This window comes from Strix uralensis, chromosome 16 (assembly GCF_047716275.1).
Source record: "Strix uralensis isolate ZFMK-TIS-50842 chromosome 16, bStrUra1, whole genome shotgun sequence".
Taxonomy (NCBI): domain Eukaryota; kingdom Metazoa; phylum Chordata; class Aves; order Strigiformes; family Strigidae; genus Strix; species Strix uralensis.
Genome location: NC_133987.1, coordinates 17,165,842 through 17,184,374, shown reverse-complemented (window position 1 = coordinate 17,184,374; position 18,533 = coordinate 17,165,842). Strand labels below are relative to the sequence as shown.

The window sequence follows — 18,533 nt, the reverse complement described above, 5'->3', positions numbered from 1 at the left end:
GGTTTTCAAATAGTTGAAACCATTGGATTTAATTTGCAAACAATGCCAAACAAGTGATAAATCAGAGGCCAAGATTACTTGAGATCCCAAGGTGTCAATCAAGCTTGGGAAAATCTAAGTCTTCTGGATCTGTCTCATGGGCCAGTTCCAGTCTTCCTTAAGGGCTTCAGTGGACAGGCACGCCGTGTCTTGCTGTGCTCACCTCAGTGGAAAGCTTCTGGGCAGGTTCTGGCTCTCCCCTGCTGCTCACGGACCAGGAATGGACAGAGCATGTCCCGTCGCCATCCTTCTAAATTTGGAAGAAGGATATTATGAAACATGCGTGTCTGCATAGTCAGTCAGGTCTATTGGCCTTGGATCAGTGATCAACAAACGTATGGAGCTACTTTAACTGAAGCTGTGTCTGAACCAACAATGTCCCCTCGGACATCAGAGGCGGGTAGACAGACACATCCAAGCTGCCCTGCAGGAGCCAGCTCAGGAACAGCACAGACCCAGTGAATCCTTGTGGTTTCATATCTACATTATATTCACCAGCATCTCCCCTAAATGTCTTGTATATCTGCAGGATTCTGTATATCCTCAAGGATGCCTTTGATTTCCCCTATCCTTCTTTGCCATCCCTTGAGGAAGCCTTTACATTAGTGACTATATTGGCCAGTAGCTCTGTGCACTACCCACTCAAGACAGTACTGCTCTGCTCAGTACATCTGTTTTGCTTCACTTTAAATGCGGCCAATTACCTATGAGTTTGCAATTCACCAGAAAGTAATGGTAACAGTCAGCGTCCTCATCTCAGTAACACATTTTGGGGAAAATACAGCAAAGAACTGGCTATTAAATAAACATTAGTTTCAGTAAGAGGAAGAACCTGATAAGGTCACTTGTATCAAATTACATAAACGTCCTTTCTAGGATGTTTTCTCTTTCTAGCATAATTCTTCAAAACATTCAAGGCTTATTTGACAATTCCAAACCGTCTTTTTTTCTTTGTATTCAGAAGGAATTTCAGAGAAATTCAGGGGTTATACAAATATTCAGGAGCAGAAGATACTCTTTATTACCATTGTGCCAGATATTGCAGGAGGACAGAATGAGAAATTTAGGAAAGCTATTGAAATGAGAACTGCTCTAATTCAATAACAGATTCATTGGCTTTCTAATTAGGTTTGATCACTTGAGTATTTTATATTGTAGCTGCATAAGTATCTTATAAATACCTACCACATGTGACACAGGCACTTCAAAAGCATCATATAAACTGTAGAATAGATCTGCAGAAAAAGTTAAATAAAAATATATATCTTAGTTCTTCCCTGTCTTGATAAATAATTCCCAGCTCTGAGATGTCATTTTATTTAATTTTACAACATTCAAAACCACTGTAAAATAACATCTGTGATAAATATTCAAAAATAACTCAGATTATATTTTACTGTTACAGCTTACAGTAATGTCTGAGTAACATCATACAAATTGTATTATAAATAGCTTCACCAGCACCAAACCATAGAAATATTACATTTTACATAATTCACTTAAGCACATGGAATTTTGGCTACAAAGGATTTATTTCTTACTCTTCTTATAGAGCTGATTTGGTATGCTTCAACTTGGAAAATAACTCAATTACGTAGTCCCAACATAAGGCAACATGAAAAATATGTGAAAACCAATGTGGGAGCAAATGAGAATTACCAAATTGTACTGGCTATTCACAGAATTTCTAGTGCTCAGTCTATTCAGGATTTCTAGCCTTATTTCATTCTGATAACAAGCAAGGTCTGCCAACTAAGGTCTTAGACGGGGATTCAGAAACTCTGGTTTCATGTGACCTTGGACAGATTTCTGCCTCAGTTCTCCATTCACAGCATGGTAGTAATAATATTTCCTTCTATCTCCAAAGACTGAAAGCTCTCGGAAGCTCCCTGACACTATTTTTTGTAAAGTAATTGGTAGTGTGGGACTAAGACTAGAGCTGAGCTCAGTAAATGTGCAATCTTTAACACAAGACACAATGATAAAATTGTTCTGATATTTAACAGAGGTAGGTAAATGATGCCCTTTGCACTACTGGAGAAAGTACAAGGGACTTGCCCAACGACACAGTGTGCCTTGCTGACACAGCTCCTGAGCCACAGTCTTGAACTGTAATATGCTGAAGTCCTCCAGAAATACATGATCTAACAGAAATGTAGTAGAGCTGTTAACACATTCAAGTCTTTATTCAAAGCCACAGCAGTCAGGGGAAAATTTCTTCATTAACTTCAGTGGGCACTGAAGCAAATTTTCTGCTAAACCCAGAGGAAAAACTAATAAAGAAAAACTAGATTGCTTGGCACCTAAGATGAAATTCAGGTATCCTGTCTGTTCAGTTTTACTCAGCAGTTTTCAGCACAAGTTAAACATATTCTATCACAAAGCATTTGCACGAATTTCATGAAAAGGAAGCATCATCAAAATTGGTAAGTAAAAACTGCGAAATGCATCAGATACATCTTCTGCATTACAGAACTGAAAAAGCAGCTAGTAACAACGTGAAAGAGGTAAGTATGTAGCCTGAGCATCTGACAGACTGGGGCTGGCTACAGTAGCTAGTTAAAACATCTGGAAAAGCAGCTGTATCTTTCTCTTGCAGTACACTCACCATTGCACCGCACTTGAGAGCTTCACCATCATAGTCACTACTGTCTGCCAGAGAACTAATATCAAGTCATTCACAGTATCTATGACCTATATCTTTTCATTTTATCACAGCACCAAAGCACATTTTTAGAAAGTTAGGAACGAAAACATGATGCTATGTCTCTTCTTAGACATTACATATCGATTACATGGATTAGGCTTCTGGGCTTCTCTGGTTTCTCAAATCATCCCATTTTTCTGTGTTGTCACAAAGAAATAGTGTGATTGTGGTACAGGAGAAAGGATGGACTCTTTGGGGAGACATGAGGGAAAGAAAGATCCTATACCGAAAGTGTACACCACGGTAAAGATTAATATTCACCTCACTTAGATGCCCTAATGTTGGGAATTATCACTGAAGTTCTCCAAATACTCTGAAGTTCTTCCTATTCTAGATCTTTATTTTCTACTTCACTTTGTGCAACAAAGCCATGTTAAGTATGCAATATTAACTGAGGATATTTACGCCTCACAGTCTTTCCCTGGATTCAGGTGTATAGATATCATATATCCCTATGGTGCTCCAAAGGCAGCAGGAAGATCACACTACCTACCACAAAGCAGCCATCTCGGAGCAGCGCTGCTGGTGGAGGCTGCCAGCACGACTGGAATCCTGGGCATACTTATCAGGAGTCTCAGAGGAGAAACCAAAAGCTAAGTGGACTGTGCACACTGGCCTGCAAGGTACTCCAAGGCACTTTGCTGGAACAGCAGAAAGGAGAAGAGAAAGCAAGAAAACTGCCTTGGTCTAAACAATGAATGGAGATGTCTTAAGAGCTGCCAGCCGAAATTATTTTGGAAACACTAACACTACGGTGTACTTTCTTCTAAAGTCAGAAGGGATTCCTTATTGACAACACTTGAAATGTTTTACCGATTTATCAGCATCTTTGTGTTTTATAGCTAACTGTGAGGAAAAACGTTTAAGGCAGCTGAGAAAATACTCAGTCAGAGCCTTGCCACTTTTATTACCCCTACTGACCAGATGGACCAAGCAATCCACATTTTCAGGCTCGGCGGGGTTCTGTTGTTGCAATGATACCTGTTGATCACAACACCTGCTCACGTCGCCGCTTCAGACCCACAACTCTTGCTGCCAGGAGAAACACAGCCCCGGTGAGCACTTCTGTGACAAAGGAGACCCAAACGAGTGCCAGCGACCAGCCAAACCTGATGTCAATTTCTACCAGAAGATCCTTACTCCTCAGGAGGCAGAGAGCTTCTTCGAAGGCAGCAGCTGAATATGCAATATAGACACTGATCCCAGTAAGTGTAACAAGAGCTGAGAAAGAAAAACATATTCAGCTAGTTAGCATCCACTGCAGAAATTAAAAATAATTAATTGGATATCTCTTAGAGCTTCTTTGCCACTCCTTCCTATCTACCCAGGCCAGATTACTGGTTAGCCTCTCTTCACCTTTGAAATCTAGTTGAGGCTGGTTTTGGGGAAGGCTGAGAGGGAAGTAAAGGGAGGGTTATTTCTGTCCACTGAGTTTAACATGCTCTCACTATTAAATCCTGAATTAAAACATATAGCAGCAAGCCTCCTACAATAAAAATCTAGTCATGTCTTTTACAGATATCTAATGTATGCACGTCTGGTTTTAATACTGTATTATAATGCATCCTAATTTCTCACTGCTGTGCGCTACATACAGTTGTCTACCTCTATGCAAGAAAGCCCGCAGAGACAGAGAATTCTCACATTTCAGGTCAGTGACCTGAATTTAGGCTGTTTTCTAATTTTGAGTATTGTAAGTTTTGAGTGTTCAATGTATATGGGTTAGTCTTTACTGTCACCTCCCATCAAGTGTGGTGGAGCCATGACTATTCATGACTTCCAAATAATTAAGCCAAAGACATCCTTGGAGCAGACTAAAAATAAATTAATAAAGGCACTCAAACATGAAGCCAGATGTTTTCAGAATGAAAGGACTGTACAGAAGCTAGCAAACTTAGAGAATGACACATCTAGCACAAGTACATGCTACATCCTGGGCCTGGCATCTATGTCACTCAAAGGATGTATGCTAAACTAAAGCCATAACTTTACTGGATCAGTGGCAGGAAAGATGTGACAGAAAGGCCCAGCAGTCCAGGGAAAGTAGATACTGCAACACTTGTAGGACAAGTCTTATCTGATTCTGAGGGAGAAAAATTTTGGTCTGGCTTTCTGTTAAATCACAGCGTAAGTCTAGATGAGGCTTCATTTTTGCTAGAAAGACAAGTTTGAGTAGAGGCACACCAAGACAGAAGAGTATTGGGTTATCCAACAGTCAAAATTTTAACGATGCTATGATGCCTGTACCTTATTCTAGTCCTCTACAAGGGTGGGGAAAATATTTACTTTGTACCTTTTGCCAGCAGAAATGGAAATGACTGTTTTGATGACATTTTCAACAAGGTATGCCAAGTTCTATTATTCCCCTTAAATGTGGCTGCATTTCAAAAGAATGGGGAAGCATATAGGATGTCCTGGGATGTGGAACACATCAGCTCTGGTATTTTCAAAAAACCCCAGGCTTCTGGAATTCCATCATAAAGTATTTCTTTCTGTTGAGATAGAACTATCTAATCAATACCAAACTTCACAAACTGTAATATCCTATAAAACTGTGCATGGCCGTTACATAGCTGAAACAGCTGAACAATATTGCCTGAGCAGGAGGAGGGTCTGGTCTCACACCAGAGGCCACCCTCCAGTCTGTTCATGTTGTCCTGGGAAACAGCACTAGTTGCATCTTCAGAACATATTCAAGCACCCCTCTCCTAATATTGTCTTTGTGTTTCCTTTCCCTCTTTGCAACTCCAAGTGTCTTAGAAGGACACAGTTCTCCACTCCTCAGCAGGATAATCATGCTTTGCACTTAACAGCTTTTCATCTTTCACTTACTATTTGGAGTAGTTTTTGAATAGCCTGAGCCTTTTTAGTGAATACAGCTTTCTGATGTTCTAAGGAAATAGAACTTTTTTTTTTTTCAGAAGAAAAGCATAATGGGGGATGGTTGGTCTTTGTAAGAGCATTTCAGACTAAAAAGGTCAGACAAGACTTTGAGACAGCAGCATTTGCTTCCAGCAATCTCTTAGCATTCTCTTCTTAGAAACAGGACTGTATGATCAGGTGATGAGGGCCAAAACTGAGCATCCCCTTTTCTCTTGGGGAAAATTTATTTCAAGTTACGTTGTGAAACAGTACTGAAAATCTATTTGGAGAAGAAAATTAAAATGGATTTAAACCCAGCTTTCCTACTTTGACAGAATGTTTTTCTTTTTAATTCATAAATTACTTTCTAAAACACAGAGATATTGGTTACAGCAAAAACAATAGAAAACAAAACGTAAAAGAATTTTACTAGCTTCAAATTCAAATGTTACACTCCCAACTAAAATAACTCTTTGGGGTTACCTTTTGTGACCCACAGTTTGGGGACACCACTCTAGTTCAAAACTAACAGTGAAGCTAACCCAGGAACGCTTAGCAAAACCCTTTTCAGGAACTCAATGCAAATGCCTTTGAAAAAATGACAGTTTTATTAATAGTTTTAAGATCTGTGCAAGGCTATTGAACCCTATGCTTTACTAATTCCAGAGTCACTTCTCCATTACTTCATTACCCAGTCTGTAAAGAATTTGGGCACTGTGCTGAGAAGGTATTAAATCTTTTGTGTTAATGGCAGGGCAAATACATTGTGTTCAAAGTGTGACTCACTCCACAAGGATGTATGGTTGTGTGTGATTATCTGTCTTTCCTGACTCTAAGTGGCAATTTTCTATTCCAGAATCCCGTCAGGAGCTGAGCAGACACCAAGTGAATGAACACCAGCATTATTCTGAAAGCAAACTCTTGCTTAGCTTTTTTCCCCTGGAAGACAGTGTGATGTTTCCCAGATATAATCTCTTATTATTTACAACAGTTAAGATGCGAGTTTGATATAGTACCTCCAAAAAGAAAAAGCAGTCCCGTCATTAGAAGCAGTAGGTAGGCCCTGGCAAGAATACTGATGAATCCAGTCATTCCTCCAAAAATCATCAATATCAGGCTGAGAGGCATCAGGATGACAAATGTTCCATGCATGTCTGAAGAAAAATTAAGAATGTTAATATTTTAAAATTTCATTATGGTGTCATTGGATGTACTAATAGTGTGCAGAGCCCCTGATCAGGATCAAAGCCTTATTCTGTGTTGCACAAACAAGGAGTTGGATTTTCAGGCAGGACAAATATATGGTACGGAGAAAAAGGTAACGTACAGAGAAAGCCCTTCACAGGATCACAGCCTGTGTTTCAAACAGAGACCACAAATATGAAGGATATGTCTACCTGGATATACTTAAGCAATTAAACTGCTCTCAGATATTAAGCCTAGCTGGATAACAGGTGATGCACTGCAAATCAGGTAGTCACTGACAACCTCAATAAAAAGTAGACCTAGTTATCTGGATCGTACAGATCACAGAGAGAGGCATTGTTCTATTTGGGTGGTGAGATCTAGCAGATGCTTTGGTTAAATGTTTTCTTTTCTGTCACATGTCCTCTGCTGAACTGATCTAGTAAATTGTTGACCTTTTCCTTTGTTGCAGCCGACCATCAGCTAGAGGTAAATTTTCCCATCCAGCTCTGATTCTCTGTCTGTCATTTTTTTCTACAGCAGCTTCACTAAGTACATTAACCTATCCTGGTTGCTTCCTTCCATGCTAAATGTTTTACATTAGTCTTTCTTGATCCCTATAACATTTTAATGGCTGGGTAAACAGAGGGTTGCTATGTATTTTTTCATACCACACTGTTTTTTCCATCATAAACCATCTTTGTGTCATTGTTCCCTCTCACGCAATCTACCCACAACCTTCAACCCAAACTTTACTAGAATAACCAAAAAAAAAAGTAATTCCAGCTTCCAGTATCAATTTATTTCATACCCGAGTGAAGTGCAGAGTTACTGAGAAAGGAAAACTTAATATCCATTTTCTGAAGGGCTCTAGGCTTCAGTGTCTCATTTAATTTCACTGAGGAACAACAATGCACCATTAGTTGGTGCCCAAGAAAAAGGGGTCAGTTAAAAGATCAGTTTGCGTGTCATCAGATGATCAATTTTTTTAAGCCACTGTAACTGCCCACTGAATTGGAGGTATTCCACCTGCTACTGGCTGAGGATCCAGCTTGTCCTCTTCAATATCATTATAAAGATAAGACACAATCATGTACATATCTCTGTTCAGCTCTAGAACCTTGGAAGGTTAGGAAGACTCTGCATGGGATGCAGGCAGACACTGTTAATTTCTTGAGTGGAATGTGGTTTCAAGACATAACTATTTGTTTTGTGTAGTACAGAACATGCTCACAAGGAAAAATACGGCAAATGACAAAGTTTTGGGAGGTGGCTCAATTGTTCTTCCATTTCTGTTTATTTACACCGGTATTATATTCTCATATTCAGTCCCACACATGCCTGCATCAGGATCAGCTGATGCTCAGAAAGCAGGAATTCAGCATTCTGCATTGAAGGGAGCACTTTCTCTCCTTGCTTCTAAACCTGAGGATACTCCCTAGGCTTTCCTTCAGCAAAGCTAGCCATGGCTGCCATTGCTGGCTAAGAAACCCAGACATATAGCAACTCTCAGATGCTAACAGTCAAATCAGTCTTCAGCTTACTGCATATAAACCAGCATGTCAAAACTGTTTGCAAATCTTAGTTGAATACCAAGAGGAGAAATAGCCTTGGAACTTAGGTCAGAAGTTTTATATAGTTAGAAGTGGTTGTCAGGGATGTGATGCAACATGATGTGACAGAATAGATATTTGGCACACAATTTAGTTCTTATATTCTACAGAGGCAGCAGGAACAGGCTAGTCTTCTGCCCCATTTGTGCTTCCTGAGGGTATTAGGCCTGATTTTTATTCTCCACCATTTTGATATCCATGTGTCCTCTTAGATCTGGTCTTGCGTGTAAGAGGTGAAAAGGCCTTGGAGGGGGGATAAAATCTGATGCCATTAACATTTTAAAAGTAAGAATGTAAGAATGGTGCAACTCTGTCCTCAGACCTGGCTTTCCTGGGAGGGAAGAATCATAAACAAGTTCACTACTGGGCCTGTGCTTTGTGATTTTCCAGGTGTCATTCACCAGTCAAAGCTGCTGCTAACAAACTATACGTCAGGACAGTACCACTAACAGCTGCTATTTCTTTGACTTTCCTTTTCATGGTGGATTTCAGCTATTGCAGCTAGGAGTGTAACCTTACCCAGGACAAGTGCAGGTGAAGAAGATAAGGCTCTGAATGTAACCTTTTGAAGCACAGGGAAAACAAATCCATACCAGAGTATTCTCCTGGGGAGTGCCATAGATTATATTAATGAACTGTGACAGTTGCATGCAATATCAGAATAACTCTGATTTTCATGCCATCTTCAGTGAAAATACAGGTTTTAGGGATATCCCAGCCGAAACCCACAAATTCCACTGTGACAGCCTTACTTTTCCTACACACAGCTGGGATCACATTTCTCATGAATCACCTGCAGCTTTTCAAAAATCAAATATTTAATGGACTGTATTTGGTTAAACGTTACTTTTATCACCTCCAGTGTTCTAGTTCAATACCTAATACCCATTTGTCCTTCTTCTATGAAATCTGCAACTGCCTGGGAAACTTATTCTAAAATGCTGCCATGGAAACCACTCAGGAATCTGAATTCGTGCCGTCTGGCCTATGGTATTATGCCATTATAGTCCTTGATTAGAGGGACAGAATTAGTTTATAGAAGGGCACGACTTAAAATATCTTACTGTGTTTTTGTCTTCAGTAATCATCTGTGAAAGAACGTAAAACATTATTATTACAGTCACTGTAGTGTTTTTTAGGTTGTGTTGAAATACATATCTATAAATTATGTATTATAATATAACTGTCTTCATTTTGATGAAATTAATCTAGTATTGAAAAAAACCCAACAACCTAAGCATTTTGTTCAAGAGGTATGTGCACCTTCCTGTAAAACAGAATTCAGTTTCCCACACCTACTTCTCAACAGCCAAGTTCCCTGTCAAGTCCAATATGAAAGACCCAACAGTTTAATCTTGAAAATACTGAAACAAGCTGACGAACATTTAAAAAAAAAAACATTTTTTTTGTAGAAAAACATACTTTAATTACTTGATCTGAGTTAATGAAGTTTTACACCAGCTAGACAACGTTGTTTTACTAGAGGACTGACCAAATATTTGTAAGAATGACATCTGCACTGTGTGTCCAGATCTGTGAATCTGGCAGACATTTCTACGCTACCACCCAACACAGTTGTTGATGAGTTGTTTGTAACACAAATCCGTGAAATGAACTAGAAAAACTGAATGGTTTCAAAAGTAACCAACTGCAGGTCTAACAGTCTTGTTAGACATTTCCTGTTAACATGCTGGAGCTTAATTATTTCAAACTAACTTTGGATTCATTTGCACAGCTTATTATAGCAAATAGTCTCTAGAAATCTGTAATAGTCACCTCATCAGAAATACTCCAAATGGCAGCAGCTCAGAAGAGCTTAATTAAGGATCTGTTTATCTTCCTCAGCAGTAACTAAATAGCCAGTTAGAAAGACAAAAGCCTCTAGCTGAAACAGAATGCTGGCAGTCACTAAAACCAGTGGGGCCGCTCTGGAAGGCTACTTGGCAAAGCCAGGAACAAACTGCACTCAGAAAGACTGACCCTCTTGCAAGGAAGGAAGGAAACAACTTAGGGAAACAACGAGCAACAGAAAAGAACTGCTGTCGTTGGCTAAATGTGAGATTTCTGGGCTTGAACCCCAGGGACATGAAGGCCTGGATTCCCTCCTGTTCAGTAGAGAAAAGATGATGGTGGAGGAGAGCTCACAGGATTAGGGTACCCCAGGATAAACAGTTGAGCTCTGGACTTTGTGTTACATGTTTTGGCTTTGTGCTCTTCTCATGCAACAAGTCTCTGAGCTAAACTGGAAGACAAATTGCAGATAGTAGAAATAAAATGATGCTAGACTTGGTACAGGTAGGCACTGACTAAAACCTTCAATACTAGGAATGGATGGAATGAGAAACGTAAGCAATGCACTGTGGTTCACGTTCTATTGCTACAATACCAATGAATTTGAAAATGAGAACATTCATCAGAAGTTGTCACTCATTAGGTCTCAGCTGCAATGATGCTAAAGTTATCTCGAATTTCTGTATACATTTATTGTAATATCTACTGTAAGTACTGAAGCAAATGTCCACTGGAACCTCTGCACTGCACTGTTGCTCAGAAACACAGCAGGTCCGTTTAGGTACACACCTACTGTATCAATTAAGTTAGAATTTCTATATACATCATTTGGGTCTTATTTCACTTGGCCTCTGAACTGGCTCTTGCCAGGTATTCCTGCACCAGCTGTTTCCTTCTGTTAAAACTAAAAGGAAAAACTGTGAAGAACTGTAAAACCCTCCGGAAAAAATGTAACGGCAGCCAAAGAATAAGGCATTCTGGGATTATAACATTATAATCATGTAACTCAGTAAAAATGAAGCAGGCCCATAGAGTGGGGTGAAGTGTGAGAGCAGCTGCTTAGTGACTGTTACAGGGTCCACATGCTGTAAAGAAATCCAGTCTAGTTTAACAGTACTATTAAACTAATTTTTTTTGAGGAAGAAACCAAAGCATCTGTTCCATTATAACGACTGAGAGGTATCAGTAGCTGCCCCTATTGCAAAGATTGTTTCCCTGCAGGAAGCACTAACTTGCTTGCAGCCTCATGGTTCCAGCCACACTGATGTCTAAAAAGAAAAGATAAAAATACTCTGGGGAGAATAATTTAAGCAGTTGTGCATGGGCAGCTGCACACTCCAGTCTTGGGTTTATAACAAGAAAGATACTTTCTTCCAGCCATATGTAAGTGAAAACCACATCTTCTGGATGGCTCGGGAATAGAGGAGAGCACTAAAAAGTGACTTGTAACAGGAAATCAATGACTGGCCATGCTGTTCATGTTACTAACAAAAAATCAGAATTGTCAGAGGCTTAATCATACCTTGTAGGTATCTTATGCAGCTGGTTTGTGTCAGGGGCAAACCAGGCAGCCATTAAGAAATAACAGTAGTTCCTCTCACATTGTTTTTCATAACACTAACCCCAGCTCTGCAGTGTAGATGGGATCCTGCACCAGTCTGGGGTGCAAAACTAAGATTCCAGAGAAATTATCTGTTTTGTAATTTTGCATCTGTTTGCATCTTTGGACCAAAATGGCATCTTACATTTTGTCCAAATAACATGTTGCTTTGATGTGCCAAAAGGGAAAGAAAAAAAAGAAAAAAAAAAAAAAAGCAGCTTTGTGGCAATTTGGTTTTAAACTATAAGAGGAGGGGGAGAAGTCAGACCAAAAAAATCTCCACATTTTAACAAATTTCACCATGCTTTGAAAAAACCTTAGCCACAGCTTTCTAGGATCAGCAAATCATACAGCATTTAGTTCAGAAGAATGCAGATGGAAGTAATTTTTGTGTTACCTAGCAGGGGTCACCATCCAGCTGTAACTTAAGACACATAGGAACAGGTTACTTGCGTTTCCAAAAAGAAAAGCTGGTAGAAGAGTTTTGACAGGATACATTAGTATCCAGCAAACACATTACTTCCTTCTTTTGACAGCTCATCTGTCCTGCAAGAAGTACTTAAACCAAGTCCAGAGTACAAACTGATTTTGATAAGAAATATTTACGAAATTGTTCATTTTGAAACAATTACACTGGTGCTGTCTTTAGCTAAATCTATACTGGTATTTACTAATTATTAACAATACAGACTTTGGTAAATGAAAAATATTTATATTACAAGAATGCCCAAGAGTAACCTTTCCCCAGTGTAACTTGTTGGTTTTTGGAGGGTTTTTTGGAAAGAAATTATTTTACAAAGCTGCAACTCTTTGGGAAAAATTTTCAGTCAACTAAACACAGCCATTCCTTCTATGCACCAACTTCCCTCTCTCTGTATGTGACCCTCAATATTTAGATGTGATTTTGAATGTTATGTTTCTTCTACTGCAAAATGGCAAGAACTCCTGATGCAGCTTCCGTTGAAGTCAGAGTGACATCCTTCTTTTACCATTTTAGTGAGAGATGGATTCAGCTCATCATGAAAAAAAAGTTGTTCTTTCTGCTTGTCTCCCGTAGCTGGCACAGGAGAATGCATGGCAAGACAAGATTTCTGGGGTGTCTTTGCTGACAGATTTCAGCTTTAAAGGTGACTTTCAGAGGACTAGCTTTAATGCTAGTGACCAAGAGACCCTAATAACTGTCTAAATTGTGAAAAGTGACTCTTTCTTTTTAATCCTGTATGGGACAGAGGAAAATGTACATCTCTAGTAAAAAGCTTTTTTTTAAATGCAGAAATTTCAGAAAAGCTAGTGGTAGGTAGTCTAGCGGTATATTTCTTTAGGCAGTGGCTGACATTTTAAACAAACATATAACCATGCCATAATGTGATATGTGGTAGGAAAATATTTCATACATCGTGGGTTTGAGGGAGAGAGAGGGAATATGCCATATGTTCAGCTGGAGGGAGTGGCAAGAAAAGAAATGGAAGTTTAATGTACAGGAGAAGGCATGCTTGTGTCTAATCCATTAGAGAAACTGCTCTAGAGTACTCCCGTGATGTGAAATACATCATACTGATCTCAGGCTTAACAAGACCTGGGTTGATTGCCTGAGTAATATTGCTGGTAGCACAGAACTTTAATTTGTACGCCCAATTCTTTCAATTTGCCAGGAGCTTTATTTGAAGTACGCAATAAGCCTAAAAGGAACCGGCTGGGGATGAACAGGAGAGAGATTGGAAATGTGGAGGGAGGGAATGTGAAGCCTTTTCATTCTCTACTGAAGGCTTCTGTTTCCACTAAGACCCAGCTCTCTGCACTCAGGTATAGACTTTCTCACATCTTCTGGGCACTTGTGTCTAGTTAAGACATGCCAGGAAGAGTATGGGAACTCTGAAGAATGGGGGACGGGATTCCCAATCTGTTACTTAAGTGCCTAGATTAGGACGCAGCCCTTCTAAATCTTTTTAGGAAAAATTGGCAAGAAATATGTTTGATGTTGCCAGAGCTCCTGAAATTCAGTCTGCCAATCAGACAGTGAGAAATACGGGTGTACAGCTAGACAGAATGAGATTAATTCCATGTGAATGTGCCTCACACAGACACCTGCACAGGCACACACAGAGAAAAAAATTATTTTTTGAAGTAACTGATTAAAGCTGTGCAATTAGCCTGTTTGCCCCATATAGCAACACATGAAGAAATTACTGTAACCACACTGCAATCCACAATCCCAGAATTGTCCTCTAAAATTCTAGTCAAAATGTGTTGTAGATGAAGATGAAGGTTTGCCCTGATCTGTCTAAATATGATTCAGTGACAACAGTCAGAAAATATTTAAGACAGAAGTGCAAGGCTGAAGTAGAAGGTAATATGCCAGTATTTAACAAACCTAGATGTCACTTAGAAATATCTGTATTTCCTAGAAGTAAGAAGTACCGACATGGCAGTTCCTATGTTCAGCTTCTGTTGCTGTAGTTCTGTAGCCTCACCACACTGAAACTGCATTGAAGCTGGACATCTAAAATATCAAAAAGTTCACTCTGTAAGGCATTCTAATCAAACCTAGTAGGTTCTTTCAATGAAAGTATCTTTGATTTCTTACCTCATCATTTTTAGGCAGACTATGCTGGCTTATAATAAAATCTGCAAGTGTCTTGCAGACCTGAAGGAACCTAAAAATAGTACTTGATATGAGTGAGAGAGAAAAAATTTCTCTGAGGCTCTGAAGAGTCTGTAAACATAGTTATGAATCCAATTTTTACTCATATTTTACTCATATGAACTGTTTTCTAACACTTCATGTCTACCAAAGAGCTGTCCTTTGTTTCCAAGCCAACATCATTTCTATAACCAAGAGCTCTGTATAATCTCTGCTTTTGTTTTTGCAGAATTCAGCTTTACTGAAGAGCTGTAATCTAAAATCTCCTCACCTGAGAAAAATTATAGATGTATCTTTTGCAAATATGAACACAACTTTTGAAATGCTAATAATTTTATTCTGAAATTTTAGACTATCCCCAACATAAATGGTTGAGGTGTCCACACTTAAGATGCGATCAGTCTGGTTAGGTTCAATTAACTTTGAACCCTCAAAGGCTAAGTGATCCAGCAGACAATCATTTTCACTGATCCTCACAGTTTTCAGCAGCATCAAGCAGCTAAGGTCCTTTGTCTTAAGCAAGGAAGATTAATGAAATGGCACCTTTCAATCTGAAAGCACAGAGAGACAATCTGTGCTGTTAGTCTTGAACCTGCCAACATGTTTATACAGCTGTTTCAGTAGCCCACTGGGATCTTATTCCTACCTTAACTTTCCAGTTACTGTTGCGACACAGCTACATTACCACTAGCACCTCATAGGCTTACTTCACCTTATTTGCTGCACTTTCAGCTGTATCATGAGATGCTGCTCCAAGAGACTAAAGACACTCCAAGCCTCTCTGAAGGATTGCTCAGGGAAATGGCCGGTTTTGAGGGAAAAAGTACCATTTTAAGACACAGGACAAATGCCTATATTCTGCTTGCAAGGGTAAAGCAGCCAGAGTCAAGAGGGGTAGGCAGATAAAAAAATTTTAAAAAGCAAGCTCATATACAAGCGTGTATGAATGGAGCATTGTGCAGAATATGATGCAAAGAAGATAAATCATCTTCTAGGAGAAGCCTAAAAGTATTTGAAAATGTTTGGTTTGGACCTTCTGAAAACATTCTGACATTGACAAATGAATCTAAAGAAAAAGAAGTAAATATCAACCAACACAGTTAGAAACTTAATCTTTTTGAACATGATGTTCTTCAAAGACTTTGAACACTGGTTTTAGTCATTATTTTCTTAAATTCCCACATACTTAAGGTTTTTTTCAGTGCAAAGAATCCCACTGAAAGGGTAGACAAGTAGGTGTCTTAGTTTAAGATTAGTTTAAATGTGTGCCTAGCATTTTCAGTGATCAAACTCTTTCGAGGGGATTTTGAACATTTTTGCCTTTTATTTTTAACAACTGTGTAACTTCCTGAGCCATTCCAGGCAGAAACATCTTGCTTCTGTGGAAGAAATTAGCTGAACTTGACATCAAATAGATGGTTATTTCAACAGTAATCCCAATTAAAGACCACATGCAGTGACAAATATTGCACAGAAGCAGAGTCAAAACACTCAGAGCTCCCCTTCTGAATCAGAAATGGGACCTTGGAAGTGGCCAAGGAGGGAGGGAAGGGTGGATGGAAGTACAGAAATAATAGAAAAGTTACTCACACAAAAGCTGTCTGTGTGAATCGGTGATGTTTGCATTCTCATGCCAGAAGGGGTTTATCAAAGGGTAACATTCGCTCCTCACTAACAGAGAAGGGAAAAAACAAATAGAAAAAAAATACACTATAGTATCTTATTACAATATATGCTCTTTTTTGTGTGTGTGTACATATAATTCATATAATGTTATCTGCTTTTAAAACAGTCATTCCTAGGTAGGGAAGGAAAGGAGGGGATTTTCAGTACCCAGCGTTGGCCAAATTCTGCTCCCATGGTTCTGTCCACTGAAGTCAAGAGGGAAACAGCTGCTTATTTCAGCGGGGCTCAGGCTACAGCAAAGGGGAGAATTCCTCTAACCTGCTCCTTTCTCCCCTGCAAACAACATCCTTTCTTGCCTGTGATGAACAATACTGACTCCTTATTTTTAATGGTGGAATCAAAACCAAAAGTAATATGTCTGGCACACAAATTAAACTAAATGGGGAAAATCCTATTATATCCACAGAGGGTTTATGGATCTTTCATTAAATCCAGAACTGTGAAATACCAAGCAAGACCAAATGCAATACAACTACTGGGTGAACTTGGTGAGTCTTTAGTCACTTACCTGTAGTTAGTATGGGATTGAGTTAATTTTATTTGTATTATTTATAGAAGATATACATTTCAAACTAATAATATTTCTATTGATATCATTTGTAGTAATATTACGTACGTATATAAACTATATATAGTTTAATGTTATTTATAGTTACATTCTTTATATTATTATCTATCATTTGGACGGCTTTAGCCCAGAACTTTCGCCCCTTAATTCCTCCTGAGTCAAATGAAAAGACATCTCTTTCCTTCTAAATAGTTAACGTTTATTAAATTACTTTGCGTTAAAAGTTAATGCAAAAATTGGGTTACAGCAGCGGAAGATTCGCTGTCCGTCCCCTCTGGCAAGTCCCGCCGATGGCCGGCCCGCACCGGCAGGGCCGCGGGCGGCTCTTCCCAAGGCGCAGAGCCAGGACAAGGCGCCGCCGCGCCCGCCGGCCCCGGGCCCCCGCTCCCGCCCCGCAGCGGCCGCCCCCCGCCAGCGCTGCCCCCGCCGCCCCCGCCCGGTCCCGGCCCGGAGCCGCCGCCCCCCGCCGCGGGCGGACACGCGTGGGGCGGGCAGGGGCAGCGCTGCCCGGCGGGGCACTCACCGCGGCAGGTCCGCCACAGCCCCGAGTGCGAGCTGAGCGCGTCCGTGCCGTTGCGGGACGTCTCCAGCTTGGAGGCATCGATGATGTACCAGAAGTCCGTGGCGATGGCCACCACGAGGAAGACGAAGCTCGAAACTCCCACCAGGGCCACGACGAGGGAGACGGCGCCCAGGTTAACCCTCATCCCGCCGCCCCGCCTCACACAGACCCAGCGGTCGCGCCCGCGGCGTCTCCACAGCGGCCGCGCGACGCTGCCGCCGCGCCTCGCCTCGCCGGGCCGGGCCGGGCCAGGCCAGCGGCGCCCGCCGCAGGTTGCCCGCCTCGAGCCCCGCCCCGCCCGGCGGGCAGCGCTGTCTGCCTCCCTCCGCTCCTCGCCTGCCGCCGGGCGGGGCGGGGGTCCCGCCGCCACACCCCGGCCCCGCGGTGCCGCCGGTTCGCTTTCCCGCCCGGTTCGCTTTCCCGCCCGGCCTCGCTGCCTCCCGGCGGGCTGTGGGCGAACGCCTGCGGGCGGCGGGGCGCGGAGCCCTGCGCGGCCAGGCGCGGGTAGGGCAGCGCTGGAAGGCGAGGCTGCCGTCCTGGAACGGGGCCCCTGTCAGAGCATACGGGGAGGGGGCACCCGGGCAGCTCAGGCAGCCGCGACACTCTCGGCTGGGCTCACCTCCGAACGACAAAAGCTCCCTTATGCCAAGGGAGCAGAAGCCAAGGTCTGGCGAGCAGTAACAGTGCGGGTGTTCCTACAGCCTTGCTGTTGCCTGTATTTACGAGAGATTTCCTCTTGCTCTTTGCTTTCCAGATGCCGACCTCAAAAGGATAGATTTATCCTAATTTGAAAGGTGGTGTGAGAGAAGGCAGTAGCGTGGCAACTGCTGCCTGATGCAGTCATGTCTGTACCCTGCTCAGGATCATTTTCCTGCCAAAGTATCCCTGATGGAGGCAAGGACACAAGCAGTATTCCCTCCGCCAAAAACCTCAGAAGGACACACGGTTACGTAGTTTCCAAGGGCACATGTGTGAGTCCCCGACCCACGCTTCAGCCAGCCTCCTGCTGATCTCAGCCCACTGAAACCTGTCGGATAACAAGGTAAAGTGCACTAACACAACCTTGTTTTTAAATCTGCAGAGCGTTTACTATGGAGTTTTACTGCATCACTTCAGTGGCATAAAGATACAGTGCAGGTAGGGTCAACAGGGCATCTTTTCTTACTTCTAAGTCACTTAAGGCCTTCCAGGGAATTGCTAAGTAACTCCCAGTCATTAAAAACATCATTCTCATTTATTTTCTGGCATGGACACAGGACAGAATGTGTGACATCACTAC

General features: G+C 41.3%; 2 protein-coding genes across 5 annotated transcripts in view; one reads left to right on the top strand and one right to left on the bottom strand.

The window, feature by feature from the left end:
• Positions 1-258: 258 nt before the first annotated feature.
• TMEM114 (transmembrane protein 114) lies at positions 259-17,399 on the bottom strand. 4 transcript variants are annotated; one of them, XM_074886119.1, is made up of 7 exons: positions 17,216-17,399; positions 16,029-16,109; positions 6,625-6,762; positions 3,887-3,967; positions 3,728-3,811; positions 1,225-1,274; positions 259-289 (listed from the first exon to the last, which is right to left on the bottom strand). In XM_074886119.1, exons 1-5 carry the CDS (start codon positions 17,397-17,399, stop codon positions 3,735-3,737), a joined length of 561 nt encoding a protein of 186 aa, XP_074742220.1. In that variant the 3' UTR covers positions 259-289; positions 1,225-1,274; positions 3,728-3,734. The 4 variants fall into 4 exon arrangements, with proteins under 4 accessions (XP_074742220.1, XP_074742217.1, XP_074742219.1 ...); XM_074886116.1 differs by having other exon boundaries at positions 3,728-3,967; XM_074886118.1 differs by having other exon boundaries at positions 3,728-3,922.
• The window catches only part of METTL22 (methyltransferase 22, Kin17 lysine), a 25,316-nt gene continuing 24,070 nt past the window's right edge, over positions 17,288-18,533 (top strand). Inside the window, exons 1-2 of the mRNA XM_074886115.1 lie at positions 17,288-17,387; positions 18,009-18,296. The gene's annotated coding sequence lies outside the window, so the exon portion shown is untranslated. The remainder of the gene's footprint in view (positions 17,388-18,008; positions 18,297-18,533) is intronic.

Excerpts from the sequence above, each read along its gene's own strand:
- TMEM114 (XM_074886116.1), bottom strand. The coding sequence starts at position 17,399 with ATGAGGGTTAACCTGGGCGCCGTCTCCCTCGTCGTGGCCCTGGTGGGA. Across the intron at positions 6,763-16,028 it reads TTCACACAGACAGCTTTTGT|ACATGCATGGAACATTTGTC; the intron begins GTGAGTAACTTT and ends ATTTTTCTTCAG. Across the intron at positions 3,968-6,624 it reads ACTGCTTTTTCTTTTTGGAG|CTCTTGTTACACTTACTGGG; the intron begins GTACTATATCAA and ends TTTCTTTCTCAG.